At 33.5% G+C, this 18,841-nt stretch overlaps 1 protein-coding gene across 2 annotated transcripts in view; it reads right to left on the reverse strand.

Moving 5' to 3' along the window:
- Positions 1-18,841, reverse strand: part of BMP5 (bone morphogenetic protein 5) — a 105,803-nt gene that overhangs the window by 44,195 nt on the left and 42,767 nt on the right. For both annotated transcript variants that reach the window (XM_004673587.2, XM_004673586.1), the window contains exon 2: positions 8,369-8,561. In XM_004673587.2, coding sequence (XP_004673644.1) covers positions 8,369-8,561 — 193 coding nt within the window. The remainder of the gene's footprint in view (positions 1-8,368; positions 8,562-18,841) is intronic.

Below are 18,841 nucleotides of genomic sequence, written 5' to 3' on the forward strand. Positions count from 1 at the left end.
CAATATGGAAAAGGAAGAACATGTCTGAAATACAAGAGATCAATGGAAAATGTCATAGTACTCATATTTCATGTGATTAAAGTCAATGGAAAACTATAGCCCAATGCAAGTAGACTGCTAATGGCCCTGAGACTCAAGAAGGACTATTCTTACCTCGTGAGGTAATCAGAAGCTGTAGAGCATACTCAACACAAAGAGGCCATGGATCACAAAGTGGAAGAAGGAAGTTGTAAATAGCAGGTACAACACTGTCACTACTTGCACAAAGGAGACTGTAATTGGTGTGAGCATAGCTTCCTTATTTTGATATTATGTATTTGCATACATATTTAACATTGTTTTTTTCCTTTCCCCATTTGCCTACCATCTAGTATAAGTAGCTTTGATAGCCCCAATCTCAATATCAGTATTGCATTTATATATATCAAAGGGAGAATGTGCCTTGGTTAGAAAGGAATAACCAACATCTAAAGATAGATAAAATAATTAATTTACTTTTTTTTTGATTGCTTGCTGTGCCAATTTGATAAGGTCAAAGTGTTGTGGGTTTGTACTTTGTTAAATTGGAACAACAACAACAAAAATGCCAGAGTTCTCTTCCCTCTTCGGTTCTGTGCTAAGGTTAGCGATAGAGAAATTTGTACAGGAGCAGAAGTGAAGCAGCTGCCAAGTTTATGGTTGGAAGACTGGTAAAGTGCCAGGCTTTCCCACTGCTTATATACATTGTCACTAATCTGCTGATTCACTTTATTGTGGGAGAACAGCTGGACCTGATCTCTGCCAATTTCCACTGGATCTCAGATCCATCAGTTTCTCCAAATCCTAACCCACATTTCATCCTATCAGATCACCTCCTTCGATTTCTCCACATCCTGAGCAAGGAGTATGTTGAGGTTCTAGTGAAGTCTACCATGTTGCACTGAAGGCCACCCATATCCTGGAAGTTAGAAGCTCTGAGAAATTACATGGATCCTATTTTTCTTCTTAACAACCCATGCAAAAATTTGAGACCCATCACCCCATGGAGAAGTGACTACCTTACATGAACTGTTATAATTGCAGAAAGTCAAATCACTGTAATAAAACCCTTATTTCTTTTCATTGATATAGCTCTCTTTCTATTAACATATTTCTGATATGTGTTAGCACTATGCTAAAGTCCTAATCCCTGGCACCTGTGATGTGATCTTATTTGGAAATAGGATCCTTGAAATTGGTATCAAGTTAAGTAGGGCCATTATAGAAAACCCTAATCTAATCTGACTGCTTTCCTCATGAGAAGAGAGTGATAGTCACAGAGGGAAAACAATGACATGAGGACAGAAACAGAGATAGAAATTAGGTTGAGGCAAGATAAAAGACACCTAGAGTTATCAGTCTTGAGTTAAAAAAGGATTGTAGCCTAAAAATTCTGGAGAGTAAGGGCCTAATAACTCCTTGATTTTAGATTTCAAGTCTCTAGAAGGAGAGGATATATTTCTATTGTATTAGGCCACTCATTCCCCTGATACTTTGTTACAGCAGATTTAGGAAAATAATGCACTCTCCTTCTTGGACTATTTCACATGTTAAAATTGAAGTGCTCAGAAATATAAAATATTAAAAATTGGAAGAACAAAAAGGTGTCCATAAGAGTCAGGACAGAGGAGGCTATTGGGAAATGAGCAGGTGAGTGAGTTAGATAATCCAATTGTAGTGGGTTGAGGGGCAAATACAATATAAGAAAATGAAGGGATTGAAATCAAGTTTTTGTCTAAGATATGGGTGAAAGGTATAAGTGTAAAGAGTAAGAAACAAAAAATTAACTAGAGAGACTTCTTTTAAGGCAAGAAGCATAAGAATATCTAATGTAGTTCATATTTAGAATATACAATATTATTTCAACACCAAAATAAATGTACATAGGTAACACTGAATTTTTCTAAAGTAGGCATAATCTTTAGAACACTAGGCTTGGAATTTACATGCAAAACTACTTTATCAGTGAAATCAGTATTTTCTAAGAGGAACTGGATAAATTAGTATGCATTTGATGAGTGCTTAGATGGGACTCCCATTCAGCTCTTGCTGAAGTCTTTTTTATCAAGGACAAGTAATTCCTGTGAAGTAAACATTTTTGCTCATTTCAAAATATGATAAAAATTTCTAATTGATCATCTTTGTACTTGTTCAATAGTGTAGAACTCATGGAACCTATGAAGAACTTCACTCTAAGTCTATCTTTATATAGCCAAGAATCATAACTAAAGGTGGAACTAGTATCTACTTAAATTTAACAATGAGGCACAATACTAAACTATAAAGTGCACTGTTTTATAATCTTAGAGAAAATATCATCAACCATCTGTCCTGTTCCTCTACACTGCTCTCAAGAGCCCATGAAATCTTCCTGAATATACATTCTGAAGTATGTCCATAGAAAAATCTCAGATCTTAAGGAGGTGGGTGTAGATGATATAAATATGAACCTGACTGTGAACTGGAATGATGACAGCTTAACTAAATATATCCAAGTAGTGAAGGTGCCTAATAACATCAAGCAGGCTAGCTTCAAATGTTTTTACAGTGCAGTGCAAATATATCCAAAGCAGAAAATTAGGAAATGTTGAATTATGCATAGCACATTTGTTTGGTGTATATATGTATATATATATATGTGCATTTCTATGTAAGCATGAATATAAGAAAAATTAAGTGAAGTAAAACACCAACAGTACAAGACACATGGTGAATAATCATTAAATGGACAAGCTATGGCTTCTTAATGCTAATAATACTATTTCTATTATTTCTATTATTTAGCTATTATACTTTTAAGTATTTTTTTAAGATTTATTTATTTATTCATACAGAACTGGGGTACAGGCCAGAGTTGCAGGGGCAGTGAGAGGATTCACCAGAGACAGAGTGGGGGGCAGAACAGGCAAATCAACAAAGTACACTGCTGAGGGGAGCAGCGGGCAGGTCAGGAGAGGTCTGCCGCGCCATGTGGTCACCTCCGGGTCAGGCAGGGATCAAACTCATGCCGAAGTAGCTTTCAATTCTTAATGCTGCGCTTTAACCCACTGCGCCACCAGGGAGGGCCTATAGTTTTAAATATTTTAATGCCTAGGAATATTTCTCCTCAGACACATCTCTCTCTCTCCTTTTCCCTTTCCCTTCCATCTGTTTATAGAATGGCCCACTCAGTGGCAAATTCTTCTTGGTGGCATCCCCTAAGGTCTCTCACCCTCCTACATGAAGAATTAATTTTCCCTTCACTTGGATTTCCACAGCATTTAGTGCATACTTACATCATAGTGCTTAGCAGGTTGTATTATGGTTATTAAAGTCTGTGTGAGGCAGGCCCACCACAGCCCCAGCCCTTAGGCTATGAGCTTTTGAGATCTTATTTACTAGGCCTTAGTCCCCCATGCAGGCCAAATGGTAGGTGCTCAGCAAAGCATGCCAAACTCAGCTGAATTATCTAGAAAATTCAATCATGTAGAAACCTCATTTCCAATAATACCAGATATATGAGGTGTGACTGAGGAGCAATGCCTCCTATGTAGAATTTAGGGCTGTCAGTCTTATATGAAAAGACTAAATAAGTGAAATGATGCAGTGTGTGTTGCCTCTTTTTTATTTTTTTTTAACCAAGAAAAATAAAAATTTGGATAGATGTCAGGACACTTCTTTAAATGGCACACATTTAAATAGAAGTAGGGATAAATGTTGGAGGTGTAAGTGGGTTGAAATAAAATAAACCACTTGAAAATATATCATTTGAAGAGTTTTAAGTCTCACTAATAAAAATACATATGAATGAGATGACTTAATGGCTCTCTTCATATATGATTACACGACACTGTCAAACCATTCATAGGCAAGGTGGTAAATTGACCAATGTCTTGAACATATAACATATCTATAAAGCAGCAGTCCACATTTTAGCAAGAATCCCCAGCCTCTTAACAATGCTTTAGGGAAAGTGAGCTTTATATATACGATACACATACACATAGTCAGATGCACTGCATTAAAGAGTGTGGTCTGCACTGATTTTTCAACTGTTTCTGAGTTTAATTTCAAGACACTAAGAAAATCCACAAGTTTGAAGACCGACATTTCAAGAGCTGACCATGGCTTTGAAAATTGCTAGAAGTACTAGTTTTTTTTCTTATCTCCATTTTAATCCTTGGATTCAAAAAATAAATGAAACTGCAGATATACAATCCTATAACATAATTGGATTTAAATATTACTTTTTCAAACAGAATTATTTTTTCTATGTATACTATAGCCTCATGAGACTACATTAAATATTTATAATCTATCCCTCCTCACTTTCAGAGAAAGTTAAGGTTCAAATTTGCAGGAAATTTTCCATAGCATAAAGTAAAGAAAAACATTATATTGGGGGCCTTCTGGTAGCCTAGTCTCACCTCTATCACCACAATGGCCAGAACTAGATACCCAGCCTGGGAGCTGACTCACATATTACAGCAGGTCTCTCTTGTGTCACCCACTGCTCCTCTCAACAGTGTATTTCAGTAGACCCACCTGTTCTGACTCCCATTCTTTCTCTGTGAAATAATTTCGTATCTCACACAATGGTCTACACCATGTTCTTATATGCATTTCATTTTCTGTGGGGAAAATGCTTTCTATGCTTAAAAAAAAGTCATTTATTTTTGAATCCTGGATTATTGTTTAATTTTGTTTTAATTTTGCCTTCTCTCTGAAAAATTAAAGTATAATACTTTGTAAACAACTATATCATGAAGATATTTCATTTTCTTCTCTCTTTCAACTACAATTGTGCTTATTTCTGAATATAATAGCAATGTTATAAAATTCTAGAAATTATAGACAGGGGGAAGAGTTAAAATTTCAACCTATCTATGATGAAAAATTGTCCAGAAAAAGTCTGCAATGAACATTGATGCTTTCTTCTAATCTGTTTTCTACATGTATTTTTTTAAATTGTATAATAATGTGTATAGTTACGACTCCTGTTTTTGATCAATTAATATGATGGTCTGAGCACTTTACAGTGTAAATATTTTTAAAGCACAATTTGTACTTGATATGTGTTATATAACATTTCCTTTTTCCAGAAAATGGAGTGTAACTTTTTCTCTTCGATTTAACACTGAAATGTTCCCATTCATGCAATCAGAAACAATAATTCTGTGATAACTTTTACAGATGAATCTTTGTCTAATTTGTCTACATTTCTAATTTATATGTAAATAATTTAATAATTAAGATGTCTCCAATTCCTATACCTCTTCAGCTTTATTTGAATGATTTTGACAATTTGTTTAAAATTTGTTCTCAAGGAAAAGTTCTTAGATGGCGCCAATTGTATTATTTAATTTAATAGTGTTCATTTCATGGTTAGATTTTAAAATGTATCGATTCCATTCACATTAATTTAAGATATTTATTAAAATATTTTTATTAAAGTCTCCTATAATCGTTTTACTAATTGTGTCTTTACATATAAGTATATATCAGCAAATAATAACTAATATCATTATATTAACACGCTGTAACTGTTATCATTATACTTATCATGTCCATTTAGTAACCTTGTACATATAATCCTCTAAACCTTTGAAAAACAGATATTCCTACTCACTGTATGGGTGCATATTTACCAATACATTTATTGTATTTAATAAGTATCAATTTTGGTCTTTGTACTATGGTAAGCACCAGCTCTTCCCAAACTATCTGAAATATTTTTTATTGTTCATAAATACTTACATTTGCTTTTTTCATATTTATGAAACAAGATTTCAAGATATATAGTAAGTTAACCATGTGGAAATTTCAAACTTCATACTTTCATTGCTATACATTAGAAATTTTGTATGATGACTTGGAATCCTATATAGAATCCCAAAATATTCTAAAAAGAATGCATTTTTTCTATATCTTCTGTACCTTAAACATCTTTCTTTGGAAATAAAAGTAAGTACAAGATGTGAATCGGGGTCAATAGATAATGTCTGGGCAAACAGTTGCATTTTCTTATATTGCTGATTAATAAACCCCAATAATGGGTGAATGCATATTTCTAAGATAGTTTGTCATTTGATCAATGGTCTATAAAATTAAAATATATGGTAGAAGTTGGTGAGTTTGCATTTTACAGAGAATAAAACTGATAATTAGGGGGAAAATTCCACACATATTAACAACAAAAAAAAGCCACATGAAACAATAAAATTGACATAACTCTACAGAAAGAGAGTCATAACCCTGGCAACAATACTTAGTAGTAGATATTTAAAATGTGAAGTTGGTAGAAATAAATTATTATTAACATTACTGAATTAAAATTTTTTAAATATTATTTGGTAAATTAAATAAAAAAATCTACCCAACTATGCCATCCAAAAGTTTTAGATAACAGAGCAAGAAAATGCCAATTAAAGATCCAGATATACAAAAGTATAGTTTTAACAATCATTTTTCAAAGACTTAGAAAATAACAAGAATTTTAGAAAAATTCTACATCATATATAGATTGAAACATGCATTAAGACATGCACCTCCCTGGTGGTGCAGCAGCTTGTAGCTCAGCACTAAGGAGCTAAAGCCACTTCAGCATGAGTTTGATCCCTGGCCCAATGAGGTGACCCACATGGCACAGCAGACCTCTCCTGACCTGCCTTCTGCTCCCCTTAGCAGTGTACTTCATCAATCTGCCTGTGTTCCCCACTCTGTCTCTGGTGAAGCCTCTCACCGCCCATGTACCTCTGGCCTGTACCTCAGTTCTGTATGCATAAATAAATAAATCTTAAAAAATAATAATTAAAGAATTAGTCAGGTTATTCCAAAGAAGTACCTAGTACAATGGATGACATTCAAATATCCTGAGCAGATAGAATGGTAAACCTAAGTAAAAGTTAGAGATCAATATAAAAGTTTCTATTTAAATTCAAATAATCAGTAATAATATTCCAAAGAATGGAGATCTGCTGTACAAGTGGTTTCTATAAAAAATACTTGGTATTAAATATTGCCAAAAATAAAGATAATTCAAACATTTAGGACATGTTAATGGAAAAAGCTTCTAATCATGGTTAAGACTAAAAATAAAGTTACAGACAAGTATCTAATGTTAGAGCTGAGAAGGAAAACAAGCCATTCTACCTAGAAATCACTGTTCCTAAATTTATAGTATATATAGATCCGCATCTATTAAAATATATCCTACTAAATTTTCACACTCAATGAAAATGACACAATAGCCAAATAATCTAAAGAAGACTAGGTAAGATAAATTGACAGGTCTCTTTACTATAAAGCATTTCCAAGACCTTAAGACTCTTTGCATTGTGATTCTCCTAGAGGATGGTCTAATGGATAGATTTTTCCAAATACATTTTATTTTAGAAGCCTTTTTTTCTCCATTAAGTATTGTGAAAATGCTACTATTCCATGGAATACCCATCAAGAAACTGGCACATTAGAAGCCCAAGAAAAACCAAAAAGGCTAAGAACTAGAAATACTCACCAAGGAAAGAAAGGGACATAAAGAGGGGATTTGTTATCTGTCTTTATATTTTATCTCATCAAAGACAGACATAGTTTTTCATCAAATGAAAGAGCTAGTAAATAAAAGTTGCCAGGAGCTGGATTTCACCTCAATTTAATATCAGCAAAGATTTTTTTCTTTTTTTTTCTTTTTTTTTAATATAAGAACACTTCAGCTAAAATAGGTAATCACCTGCAAAGGTGTTACCAAGCAACTTCTGCAGTGGGGTAAAGCCAGAGGAAACTATTAAGATCCCATTTATGTTCATTAATGAATGACTCATTTATAGTAATTGTCAACTAATGTATTCTTAGATTTAATATTTTAGATTAGCTGTACAATTTGGTACCATTTTGAATGAAACAGTGATAGACACAGAGGCTAACTCTCAGATCTGCTACAAATATGTTCTAACAACAAAATCCATAGAACACATGTGCTGTTTACCCATCCCAGGGAAAATACAGTCTCTCTTCTGTAACTTAACAAAAAAAATTCAAGGGAATTAAATGATCTTAATTATAAATTTCATGTATGCAGAAGAAAATAGAAATAGTCTCATTTACAAAACAAAACACTAGTTTAGAAAACAAACATGGGGAAGAATAAAGACTTTTTGGTCTATAGATTGGTGTCAGAAATAAGGAAAACTGTGAAATGTAAAAAGTGTTTCCAGTTAATCACTGTAACTTTTTAAATTCTGTAAAAGGTCTTGAATGTCATTGCACTCCAAAAAAAAAAAAAAAAATTAAAGGATCACATGGATTATCACTGAATTTAAGTACAACTTAAAATTTGTTTGCTAGTATAAAAAATTAGCTGTAAAGTTGATACCTATTTGTGTATTCCTTGATGATCTGATATATGCTAATCTTAATTGTTTCATTTTCAAACCGATTGTTGCTACGGTCCTTATATATCCGGAATTCAGCTGCCGTCACGGCTTCTCCATGAGGAATTTGTGTAAGATCAAACCGGAATTCTTTATAATGCCTTCGCTGGTGAGAAAAATCCTTGTCTCTTTCAACTAGAAAGAAAAGAAGGAAAACAAATTAGTCCTTTATAAATTATGCAAATTAATGGTACGTTCTTGGCTTTGAAAATGAAAACAAACAAGCAGGCTATTCTAAAAGTAGGAAAACACTAAAACCACAGACTCCTACATGTTTCCAGTTGAAGGAAATTCCACAAACCAATAGCGTTTACTTCAAAAGCAATATAACCTCTGTGGTTTTATACAAATTCCTGCATTCTAAATGGAATGGCTATCCAAATATGTTTTTAAAAGTCAGGTTGTAAAGTGATTACAAGTATTTATCAGGTGCTGGAAAACCTAAGCGCTCATATAGGAAGTAGGACTATGTTATAGAAGGTTCCAGTGTTCCAGGTGAAGTCACTGGTGAGATTTAACACAGCCAAGGGAGGAAAAAGGAACAAGGACTATGGAATTGCTGGCACAGAGGGCCTGTTTATGGCATTTTAGAGGACATGTAAATGAAACAAAGTCACTTTCATAAGAATGGTTATTGCTAGAATATCTGCCTCAGAAGAATTTCCCCTTCTTTTGCTAATAAAACGTTCTTTAAAAATATAAATTTTTATAAGATTGTTTTAGTAACAACCTCTTTACCAAAGAGAATAAAGTCCCCTAGAGACCTCTGTCTGTTTTTACTAAAAAATGAAAGGGGAACATATTTTCCTCCTTCAGCTATCTTCTTACCAAATGAAGTGAGTACTTTCCTCTTGGATATGTTAAGGAATACTGAAGAATTCAGGATAGCATTTGTCAGGCATATTATTATATTATTTGATTTTATAAAATAATGCACTACCTGATACACTTTAGATATTCTATAAAAACTACATATTCAAAATTTTAGTAATGCAAATTCATCTTATGGAATTACCTATCTCAGTATTGGTAGTTTTCATCTAATCCATTATTTAGAATAATAAAGGACAAAACTATCAAAAAATCCACAAGGTATAGTGTATAAAGCATTGCAAAATTGTAACCAATAATGTTTTTTTAATGTTTCCAGTCATATGCCTTATTTCTAAAATTTTGTTACAAGAAAGAATCAATATATAAATTGTGTAACCAAATTATTTAAGCTCCAACCATAACTCTATGAGATTATATCAAAATTGTTCTAAATAGATATGAAATTTCGGACCCTAAATTAAAGAAAGAGTTAAGATTAAGGAAGAAAGAAAGGACATTATAATCTAGGAGTAGCTGTATCTGTTCCTAGAGGATCATTAATAAACATCTTGTCAAAGGATTTGAGGCCTAGCCTTGGATGTCACAAAACTAAGCCTCCTAAATATCAGGATATGCAACTTTTATTTCAAGAAATCGCTTTGCCCTATATTACATTATATGGACTAATAAAGATTAAAAATCTTGCAATCATAAAACCAAAATCCAGAGACCTCTGAAAACAGAAGGTCTTATGTCCATTTAGTAAAAGATGGAAATGGATTTGAGGTGATTTAATGTTTCTATCACACTAATTTAAATAGTTATTGCTTTGCTAAAGAAAGGTTCATGAGTTCGACTAGGGTAGGACTGTCTCTGACTCTCCTTGAGGAGTTCATGCTTTATGGCATATGCACCAACCAGCTGATCAGAAATGCAGTGATGTCATTATTCAATTTTCCATCAATAATCAATTTTATATTTTAAATTTAAACCAAGAAATCTGTAGTTGTAGAAATAAGGACTAAGACATAGTTTGCTAGGATCTAATATATAATACAGGCGAATATTGAATTCATATTATCTAAGTCATCAGCTGTTCTAGAATCCATGAGTTATTAGTGTAAGAAAGGTGAAAGATAAAATTTTAGTCATTATTATAAATGCTCAGTTTATTAACCTAAGCTATTTAACCTAACTCCACAGGGTGTACATTTTCAGAGTTTATTAAATTTTTATATTAAATAGTCCACATATAATAAAACTGTAGTGAAATTTTGTCCAGTGATTCAAATTCCATGTCCTACTACTTTGAACCATAATTGTATCAGTAAATTATATTAGACATTTCTAGGTGAGTAACGGAATAAACTTGTTTTATCTAGCCGTACACTCTTAATGCTGCTCACAAATATTCACAAGGTAATCTCAAAGAGTAATGCAGGGAAAGAAATGAATCTTAATAAAAGATTAAGAATAAGAAATTAGGTGGTGACAACTAGGAGGTTCTAGATATCTTGTTCATGTTCATACCATCTATGTAATGGCATTCTGGTGTTCTGCACTTAGAGACAAGTTGACTGTCAGTATATTTAAACAGCATCCACACATACGCACAAACAGGGAGAATAGATTGGAGAATCAAAGGTTGGATCACTAGTGTGTCATTACCATCCAACACAACAACACGGCCTACTCCAGAACAACCTAAAAGTATTGGCTGAATGAAAGATTGTATGAACAGATCAAACTCTGACTTCACTCAGTATCATCTTGCTATTGACAGAAGTTATAAAGTTTATTTTGGTCTCACTTGTTTGAAATATACTTCAATTGTCACCATTGTACTTAGAGGCAACAAAATATAATTGAGAGAACAGATTTTACACCAGGTTCAAGATTTCAATTTCCAAGCCCTTAGCAACACAACTCTCATTATTTTTTTTTTCCTGATGTAGTTTTGTTTGTGTAATCTAGTTATCTCTTACAAAATTTTCCCTGCTTTAATTTTGTTCTATGGTGCTTTTACTCTTCAGAGAAAGGTATCTTTCTGGTCTATGTTCATACTTTAGAACTTACTCCTTACAATCTTTGTAATGCCAAATGCTTTATATCCACTTATTTAACATTGATGCAACTTCATGTAAGAACTACATTAGTTTACAAAATCATCCTTTTACAACACCGTATTTTAAATAACTCTAACTCTGCATATTCCAACTTAGTATATTCCAAACTTTTCTCCACCAGACACTACCCAAACTACTAAGACAGTGGAAAAAGGACATAAACACCCATTTTATATCCTTTAGCTAAAGCTTTTAATTGGAGATACCCTTGCCTTGTTCATACTGTGATGATTTGGGGAAATATTAAGCTTTCTATTTCAGTGATTTATTGCTATAATCCACTGCAATTGCAAATGACTTGGGAGCTTTAACAAGAAGAAAAAAATAAGAAAAATATACACTATATATATATATATATATATAAGAAAAATACACTTAGTGTGTTTGTGAATATGTGTGTGTGTGTATATATATATAGAGAGAGAGATTGTATATATGTGTGTGTGTGTCTATATATACACACACACATACACACTATTTTGTTCACATTATAGTAAATATTTAGTCCTGTAAATTAACTCTAACTTATAGATCAACTAAACACTGAATTTCCCAAATCATATATTTTATCATTTCTAATAAAAGCGATATTATCAGCTTGAAATATGTAACACTCTATAAAAACCCTAATTGCATTCATTTTTATTAATAACAAAGAGTATCTAAATTACTCAACCAAAGAAAGAAAATCACATAAACCAGAACAAAACAGTCAGAGGAATAGCTCATTCAACCCAGGCCCAGATTTGTCAAAGGAGATAAAATTATGTAACTGTTTAGACAGAGTAAGATCATGAGGTTAACACATTTCTCTAGTGGAGTCTATTTATTTACCCCATACCATGGATACCATTTTTCTCCTGTGAAGAAGAAAAGAGAGTTTAAGAATAAATATGACTAGATTTAAAACATATCTGTGTCAATCAATTCACACAAGAAAACTGTGTTTGTATTTATTTTCATTGAAGTAACAATGGTTTATTACACTGTATATAATTCAGAGGTATAGATCACACCTCTTCAGAGAGGTTACCATACTATATCCTCTGCCAAGAGACTCATAGTGACTCACCATAGTCCATTGGGTATGCTCTCTTTGCTCTCCACATTCCCCTTCTACACTGGTATCCTAATTATACATTCAGACTTTTAGGATATATTTTTTGGATTAGTTTTGTCTGATTATTTGTTTTGTTTCTCTATATTCAAATATAAGTGGAGATTTTTGGTATTAGTCCTTCTGATTTATTTCCCTTAGCATAATCGCAATTACTTTCATTCATAGTGAGGCAAATGTAGAAGTGCATCATTGTTTATAGCTGAGTAATATTCTATCACACGTGTATATGTGTGTATACACACACATTTATATATACACACATACATACACACATCTTATTAACCCCCTCCTTTGTTCTTGGGCACTGAGACTATTTCTATAACTTGGTTATTTTAAATAGTGCTACAATGAGCAATGGAATACAAGTATCCATTCTAAAAAGCATTTATGCATTCTTATAAATAAGTAGGAGTGGTATTGGTAGATCTATCTTTAGTTTTTTAGAAACCTAATTTCCACAGGGCCTGGGCCAGTCTATATTTCCCCAACAGTGTATAAGTGCTCCTTTCTCTCCACACCCCAACCAATATTTGTTTTTTATTGTCTTCTTAATAAGGGCCATTCTTAGAGGTATGAGATGGTATTTCATTGTAGTTCTGATTTGTATTACCCTGATGAAAAGTATTAACAGGCATTTTTTTTTCATGTACCCGTTTATCTATATGTCTTCCTTAGAGAAGTATCTATTTAATGAAAAGTACATTTAAAGAAAAAATACAATGATTTTTCCAAACTGTTATTTTCACATCTTGAACAGGTTATGTTTTGCCAAATAACCATATACTCTATACTAATGCTGCATTCTTTTTCACATTGATTTTTATGACACTTGTTTGATTTGAAGATGGTCAGGTGTAAACTAAAAATATCACCATAAAAATTAAACAATTTCATCCACATATGATTGCTGATTTATTTGAACTGAACGATGCCAATAATACTCTCTATAAAAATTTAGAAGAACGGCTTTACTCCAAAGATACACACACAGACTCATAGAAAACCGTTCAGAAATTTACACAATTTTTAACTCAAGGCAATATGATGATGCTAGTAAATATATTTACTTATGCTTCTATGAAGCTGGTTTTTGTGTATTCTAAGCCTTTACATCTATGTGAACTTACCTACACTAACAGAATCAGAGACTGAATTTATTATTATAGTTTGGTTTTAAAAAGTAGTAACATCAAAGCATATAAGAGGTAAAATATGAATCAAAAGATTTGTATTCGATGATTAATGAACTGATAGTGAAAAGAAACAGAATTTACTGGATATAAGCCCTGACCTACATTCTAAATTCTTTAGCCAAAGTTCTGCAAAGACTAAACTTCTTCTGTTTAAAGATATACACTGAAATATTTTATTGATGACATGTAACTAAAGTTAATGATTGATAGTAATCTTTTTCCACAAACAGATCTCTCTCTAATGACTTAATCATTATAGACTTTGTATAAAAATATCCTAGCTGAATATTTTTGTGTCTACAATATCTGAAAAATTAATTAAATGAGAATTACAGTCTTATCTATTTAGTGATTAATCTGCAGTTTTAAGGAGATACATACATGGGCAATGGCTCTTAATCTCCCACACAAGGGCTGTAACTTGGAAGACAAATAAAATCAGTAGCTGCAAGGCAAAGATAGCATTCTCCCAGGAGTCCAGCCAGCTGTTGAAAGAATACAGATCCTTGTTTGCTGCTGAGTACAAAAAATCATTAAGAGATTACTCATAGAATTATTACTTATCTGTGCTGCAATTTAAGTTTTTTTTTTTAAAGTAACGTTATCATGTGACTACCAAGATATTATCACTTCACAAGATATCCTTCACTTAACCAGTCTTCTGAGAAACATAAAGTTGGTCCCATAAAGACCTATTCATTGGTCAGTGAACACACACGTACATGTTTCTTTGAGTGGATAACCATTCCAGAGAGTATGGTAAACTCCACATTCCAGAAACCCTAAGAGCCTCTTAACACCAAAGCAACATGTGATCTGCAGGAGTGAAAACTGACCCCTGAATGTTTTGTTTCAAAGAACAATTTCAGTTGACTTTCAAATTGTTGTATAGTTAAAATATTCTTGTACTCATTAATACTTATTGGTACAGCTTTATAAAGAGAAATCTTAAGAGATGGCTAAATTATTTAAATATTAAATGGAAGCACTAAACAAATTGATTGAGTCAATATAAAATATATGTGTATGATTTTGAAATTTGAAAAATTTAATCATTCAATATTTATATATTATCATCCTTTAAATATGTAAGAAATTTAGAGACACAAAGAACTAAGTTTTGCATGAAAAGAGTTTTGGAATTACATTAACAATAATGTCATGATCCAAATACCCTCTTAGAATTGGTGGACCCAGCACTCAGACTTTAGTGATCATTTAGAACATCATCATATAAAAGCTACACATATCAAACACCGATATGAAAATTAGCTCATTTGATAACTAAGGTAATAGTACAAAAGAAATGATAACACTGAATTAGTGATTGCTTTCATAAAATTAAAATATTTCAAATTTTTGTCCCATCCTTATTTGTACCAGTAGGGTGAAGCATCCATTATCTCCACAGTTAATAAAAGCAGTAATTTCTTCAGTGTTACAGAGTTAGTTGAGTACTACTGCAGGAATAATATCTACACTGTATAATTCCACTTTAATATGCAGTGTACAAGAATTCAACAAGTAATAACTGTTAATTCTGCTTCAAGGAAAGAAGTTTCTTCGTCCTTTGCAAGGACAAAGTCTCTACTTGAGTCTTGCTTCCAATAGCCTTGCTTACTCTCACAAGCTCTGTCCTCCTGTGTGTTCTTTCTGTGTCTCTCCACCCTCTGTCAATGAGAGCATCACATTGATAAACAAAGTTTTGCCTATTGACTTGTTCAATTAATGAATTCATCAAGAAATGGACTCACAGGGAGCCTCAATAAAAAAGTGTTAAAAAGGATTCATTGGGCCCTCCCTGGTGGCACAGTGGGTTAAAGCACTGCACTAAGAAGCTTAAGCCACTTCCGCATGAGTTAGATCCCTGCCTGCCCCCCCCCCCCAGGTGACCACATGGTGTGGCAGACCTCTCCTGACCTGCCCGCTGCCCTCCTCAGCAGTGTACTTTGTCAATCTGCCTGTTCTGCTCCCCACTCTGTCCCTGGTGAATCTCTCACCCTCCGCATATCTGGCCTGTACCCCAGTTCTGTATGAATAAATAAATAAATCTTTTTTAAAAAAAAAAAAAGGATTCATTGGAATTACATTAGGGGTTCCAGGTGAAAATTCAAACAGGCTGGGCTTTGTTCTGGAAATGTATGCTCTGAAGGAAGTCGAATCAATTTTATCATTTAGTATTTTTTTTCCTAGAAAGAAAGAGGAAGAGAACATAAAGCCATAATTGGTAAAGAAGCAACAGTTACTAATATTACCCACAAAGGGAATGTTGAATAATTTCTAAGTACTAACAATGCCCTTGTTTTTCACTAGTGCTCAGATATGATTGTGAAGTGATCCTATTTTTTGTCTTTCTCCCTATGGTGACAGAGTGCTCTTGTCTAATGGTGGTGTTCAGGGAAATTGCTCATGTTCCACTAGAGTACTGTAAGCAACAGATGGACTGATAGCAACTTAACAGCCTGACAGGTCCAGCCCATCTCTGGGAGCCTGGGGCTGCTTTTCTCTTTCTTACCTCCACACATACTCATGTGTACTATACTGAAAAAATCTGCTCTGCTACTTCTATATTTGTTCAATCTCAAAATATTTATTGAATGACTGCCCTGGGCTAAAACTTAATAGGAAGACATAAGAAACAAGAGAAAGGAACTGAGGATAAGAAAGCAGACAAGGAAAGGAATAATTATGATTCAGTTATGGTGAGCTGACACTGAACATGTGTATTACAAGGCAGAGTGATAAAAGAAGGAAGAGCAGATTGTGTAGATTTCAAGAGCAGATTATTTTGAGGTCAGTCTACCTGTGGTCACCAGGTAGAGAGAAGAGTTCATAGAAATAGTAAGAAATATGAAAATTATGGGCACAACTACAAACAAAAAATAGTTTATGCTATTACACACTAAGAAGATTGGGGGGTTGATCAGCAGGGAAATGAGGAACAGCAGGAGTTTAAGAATTCATCTCTGTTTTCAGTATTCCCACTCTTTCAATGCATTCTATATTCTATAGTTAAAGACAAGACTTGACTTTATTCTTTAGTCATTATCAGCTAGCATAGGTAAGCTTACAGTCAACACTTAAGCTTTGAAGGTTGAATGAATAAATGATTCCTTAGTCATCTCCCTTTTCTAAATGGATGGTTTTGAATCCCCTTTCCTCTAACTGAAATGTTTTTCCCATTTTCAGGAGTCTAAATTCTATCTCAACTTAAAATGCAAAGTTCAAATGTCACAGATGACTTTGAGCATTTCTACCTAAATTAATTTCTACTGCTGATAATCCATACCACTATTCTATAAGCTTTATTTTGATAATGGAGATGACATAATACCTGGATTTGTAGAGATCAGAAAAATAAAATCAACTTTCGTTACCAAGTTATTAAAGTGATAAAATATTAAGATATGCCTTATTTGCCTATCATTAAAAAAGTAAATAATAAAAGGCCTACTCTACAGTATATTGTAAAGGTTAAGTGATATTTTGAAAATAAGAATCTGAACATAGTTCCCAGTATATACCATTCTCAAAAAGAGTATCTTATATTAATCACTTTCCATTTGAATTTTTGTTAATTAAGCCATCTTCTATTTTCTCCGTGAATTAGAGATTTCAGAAGGGTATCCACATTTTCGTTATATTTTGTTTCTTATCTTTATATTGATAGATATGTTCCAAACATAACTATTTAATATAGTGAATAGTCAATAAAAGTGTAATTATGTAATTGTTACCTGTCCTAAAACATAGTAATTTTTCATTTTCAAAATGTCAATTCACTTGCCCAGAATATGAGTTTATTAAGAAAACAGATTGATGTTTTTTTTTTTTTTAATTTGTTACAGTAGAGTTAAAAAAGCTTCAAGTTATGTCGTCTCTCTGGTGGTACAGGAATTAAAGTTTCAGCGATATCAGATTATTACCAACCACTGTAGCATGGGTACCATCTCTAGCCAGGGAGCATGACCCTCATGGAAAGACAGACCTCTTGTCTCATCCACTTCTCCCCTCAGCTATGTATTTCATTAAATCTCCAGTTCTGCTCCCTGCTCTCTCTTTGGTGAATTCACTCACTCCTGGCACCTCTGACCTATACCTTAGCACTTGTAAGCATAAATAAATAAAAACAAATTACAACCCAAATGTCCAAAATAGATGACTGGATCAATAATGTATAGTATGCATACACACATGTGTGTGAATGTTTGTATACATATACACACAGATTTTATGGAATATTACTCAGCATTCAAAAAGGATAAGCTCATGCCATTGATGGCAACATGGATGGAGCTAGAAGGGATTATGCTCACTGAAATAGTCCTGAAAGAAAAAGAAAAATATCAGAGAGTTTCACTTATAGAAAGTAGAGGAAACAAATAAGGGATCATGAAAAAATATATAATAGTAAATTAAAAAACAAAACCAACAGTCAATTATAAATCAGACAATTTGCAGGTGAGAAGGAGGAGGAAGAAGGATCAAAACAGAGGTAGGAAGAACACAACGGACTATGGTGATAGTACACTGGGGAATTGGTGGTAGGAATTTCACCGGGAAAAAGAATACATTGTTCAAAAATAAATAATGATGTAAGATATATATGTAACAGGGTGGTCCCTAGGAAAAGGGGAAGTTCCAGATTTCCTGCCCCACCCGACGGAGGGTGAAGCTGAGCAGAGAAAAAGAAGAGAAGAAGAGAATGAAGCCTGATGGAGACCAAGGAGGAGACCTGAGGAAGCCACCTGGAGCAGCAAGCATGTGATGGAGAAACCGGGCTTGTTTCCTGACCCTGTACTAGCTAAGGCAGATGTGTGTGAGATGCCTGTAGGGAGGTGACTATGGCAGTGTTTATTGATTTTGATTTTGCTCTTTTCCTCCCAGATTTGTCTGGCCATTTCTGACCCTTTTCCATGGATCCCGGCGAGAAGGTGCTTTAGTCTAGTGGTGTACTTTCAGGCCTTGCTTTGGGCCAATCCCTTTTGGGTTGACTTTTGCCCACGAGGGGATGGGTAACTTCAGGTGTTTGATTTAGAAGTTTTATTCTTTGTGTTCCGTATTGTATAATCACTGTATTAAAGTACCTTTTCATTAAAGTTTTAAATGTTTTGTCTTGACGCAGCGGATGGCAGAACTCACTTAGTGCAGGCAGGTTTTGGG

Source organism: Condylura cristata, unplaced genomic scaffold (genome assembly GCF_000260355.1).
Source record: "Condylura cristata isolate star-nosed mole 26May11 unplaced genomic scaffold, ConCri1.0 scaffold00001, whole genome shotgun sequence".
Taxonomy (NCBI): domain Eukaryota; kingdom Metazoa; phylum Chordata; class Mammalia; order Eulipotyphla; family Talpidae; genus Condylura; species Condylura cristata.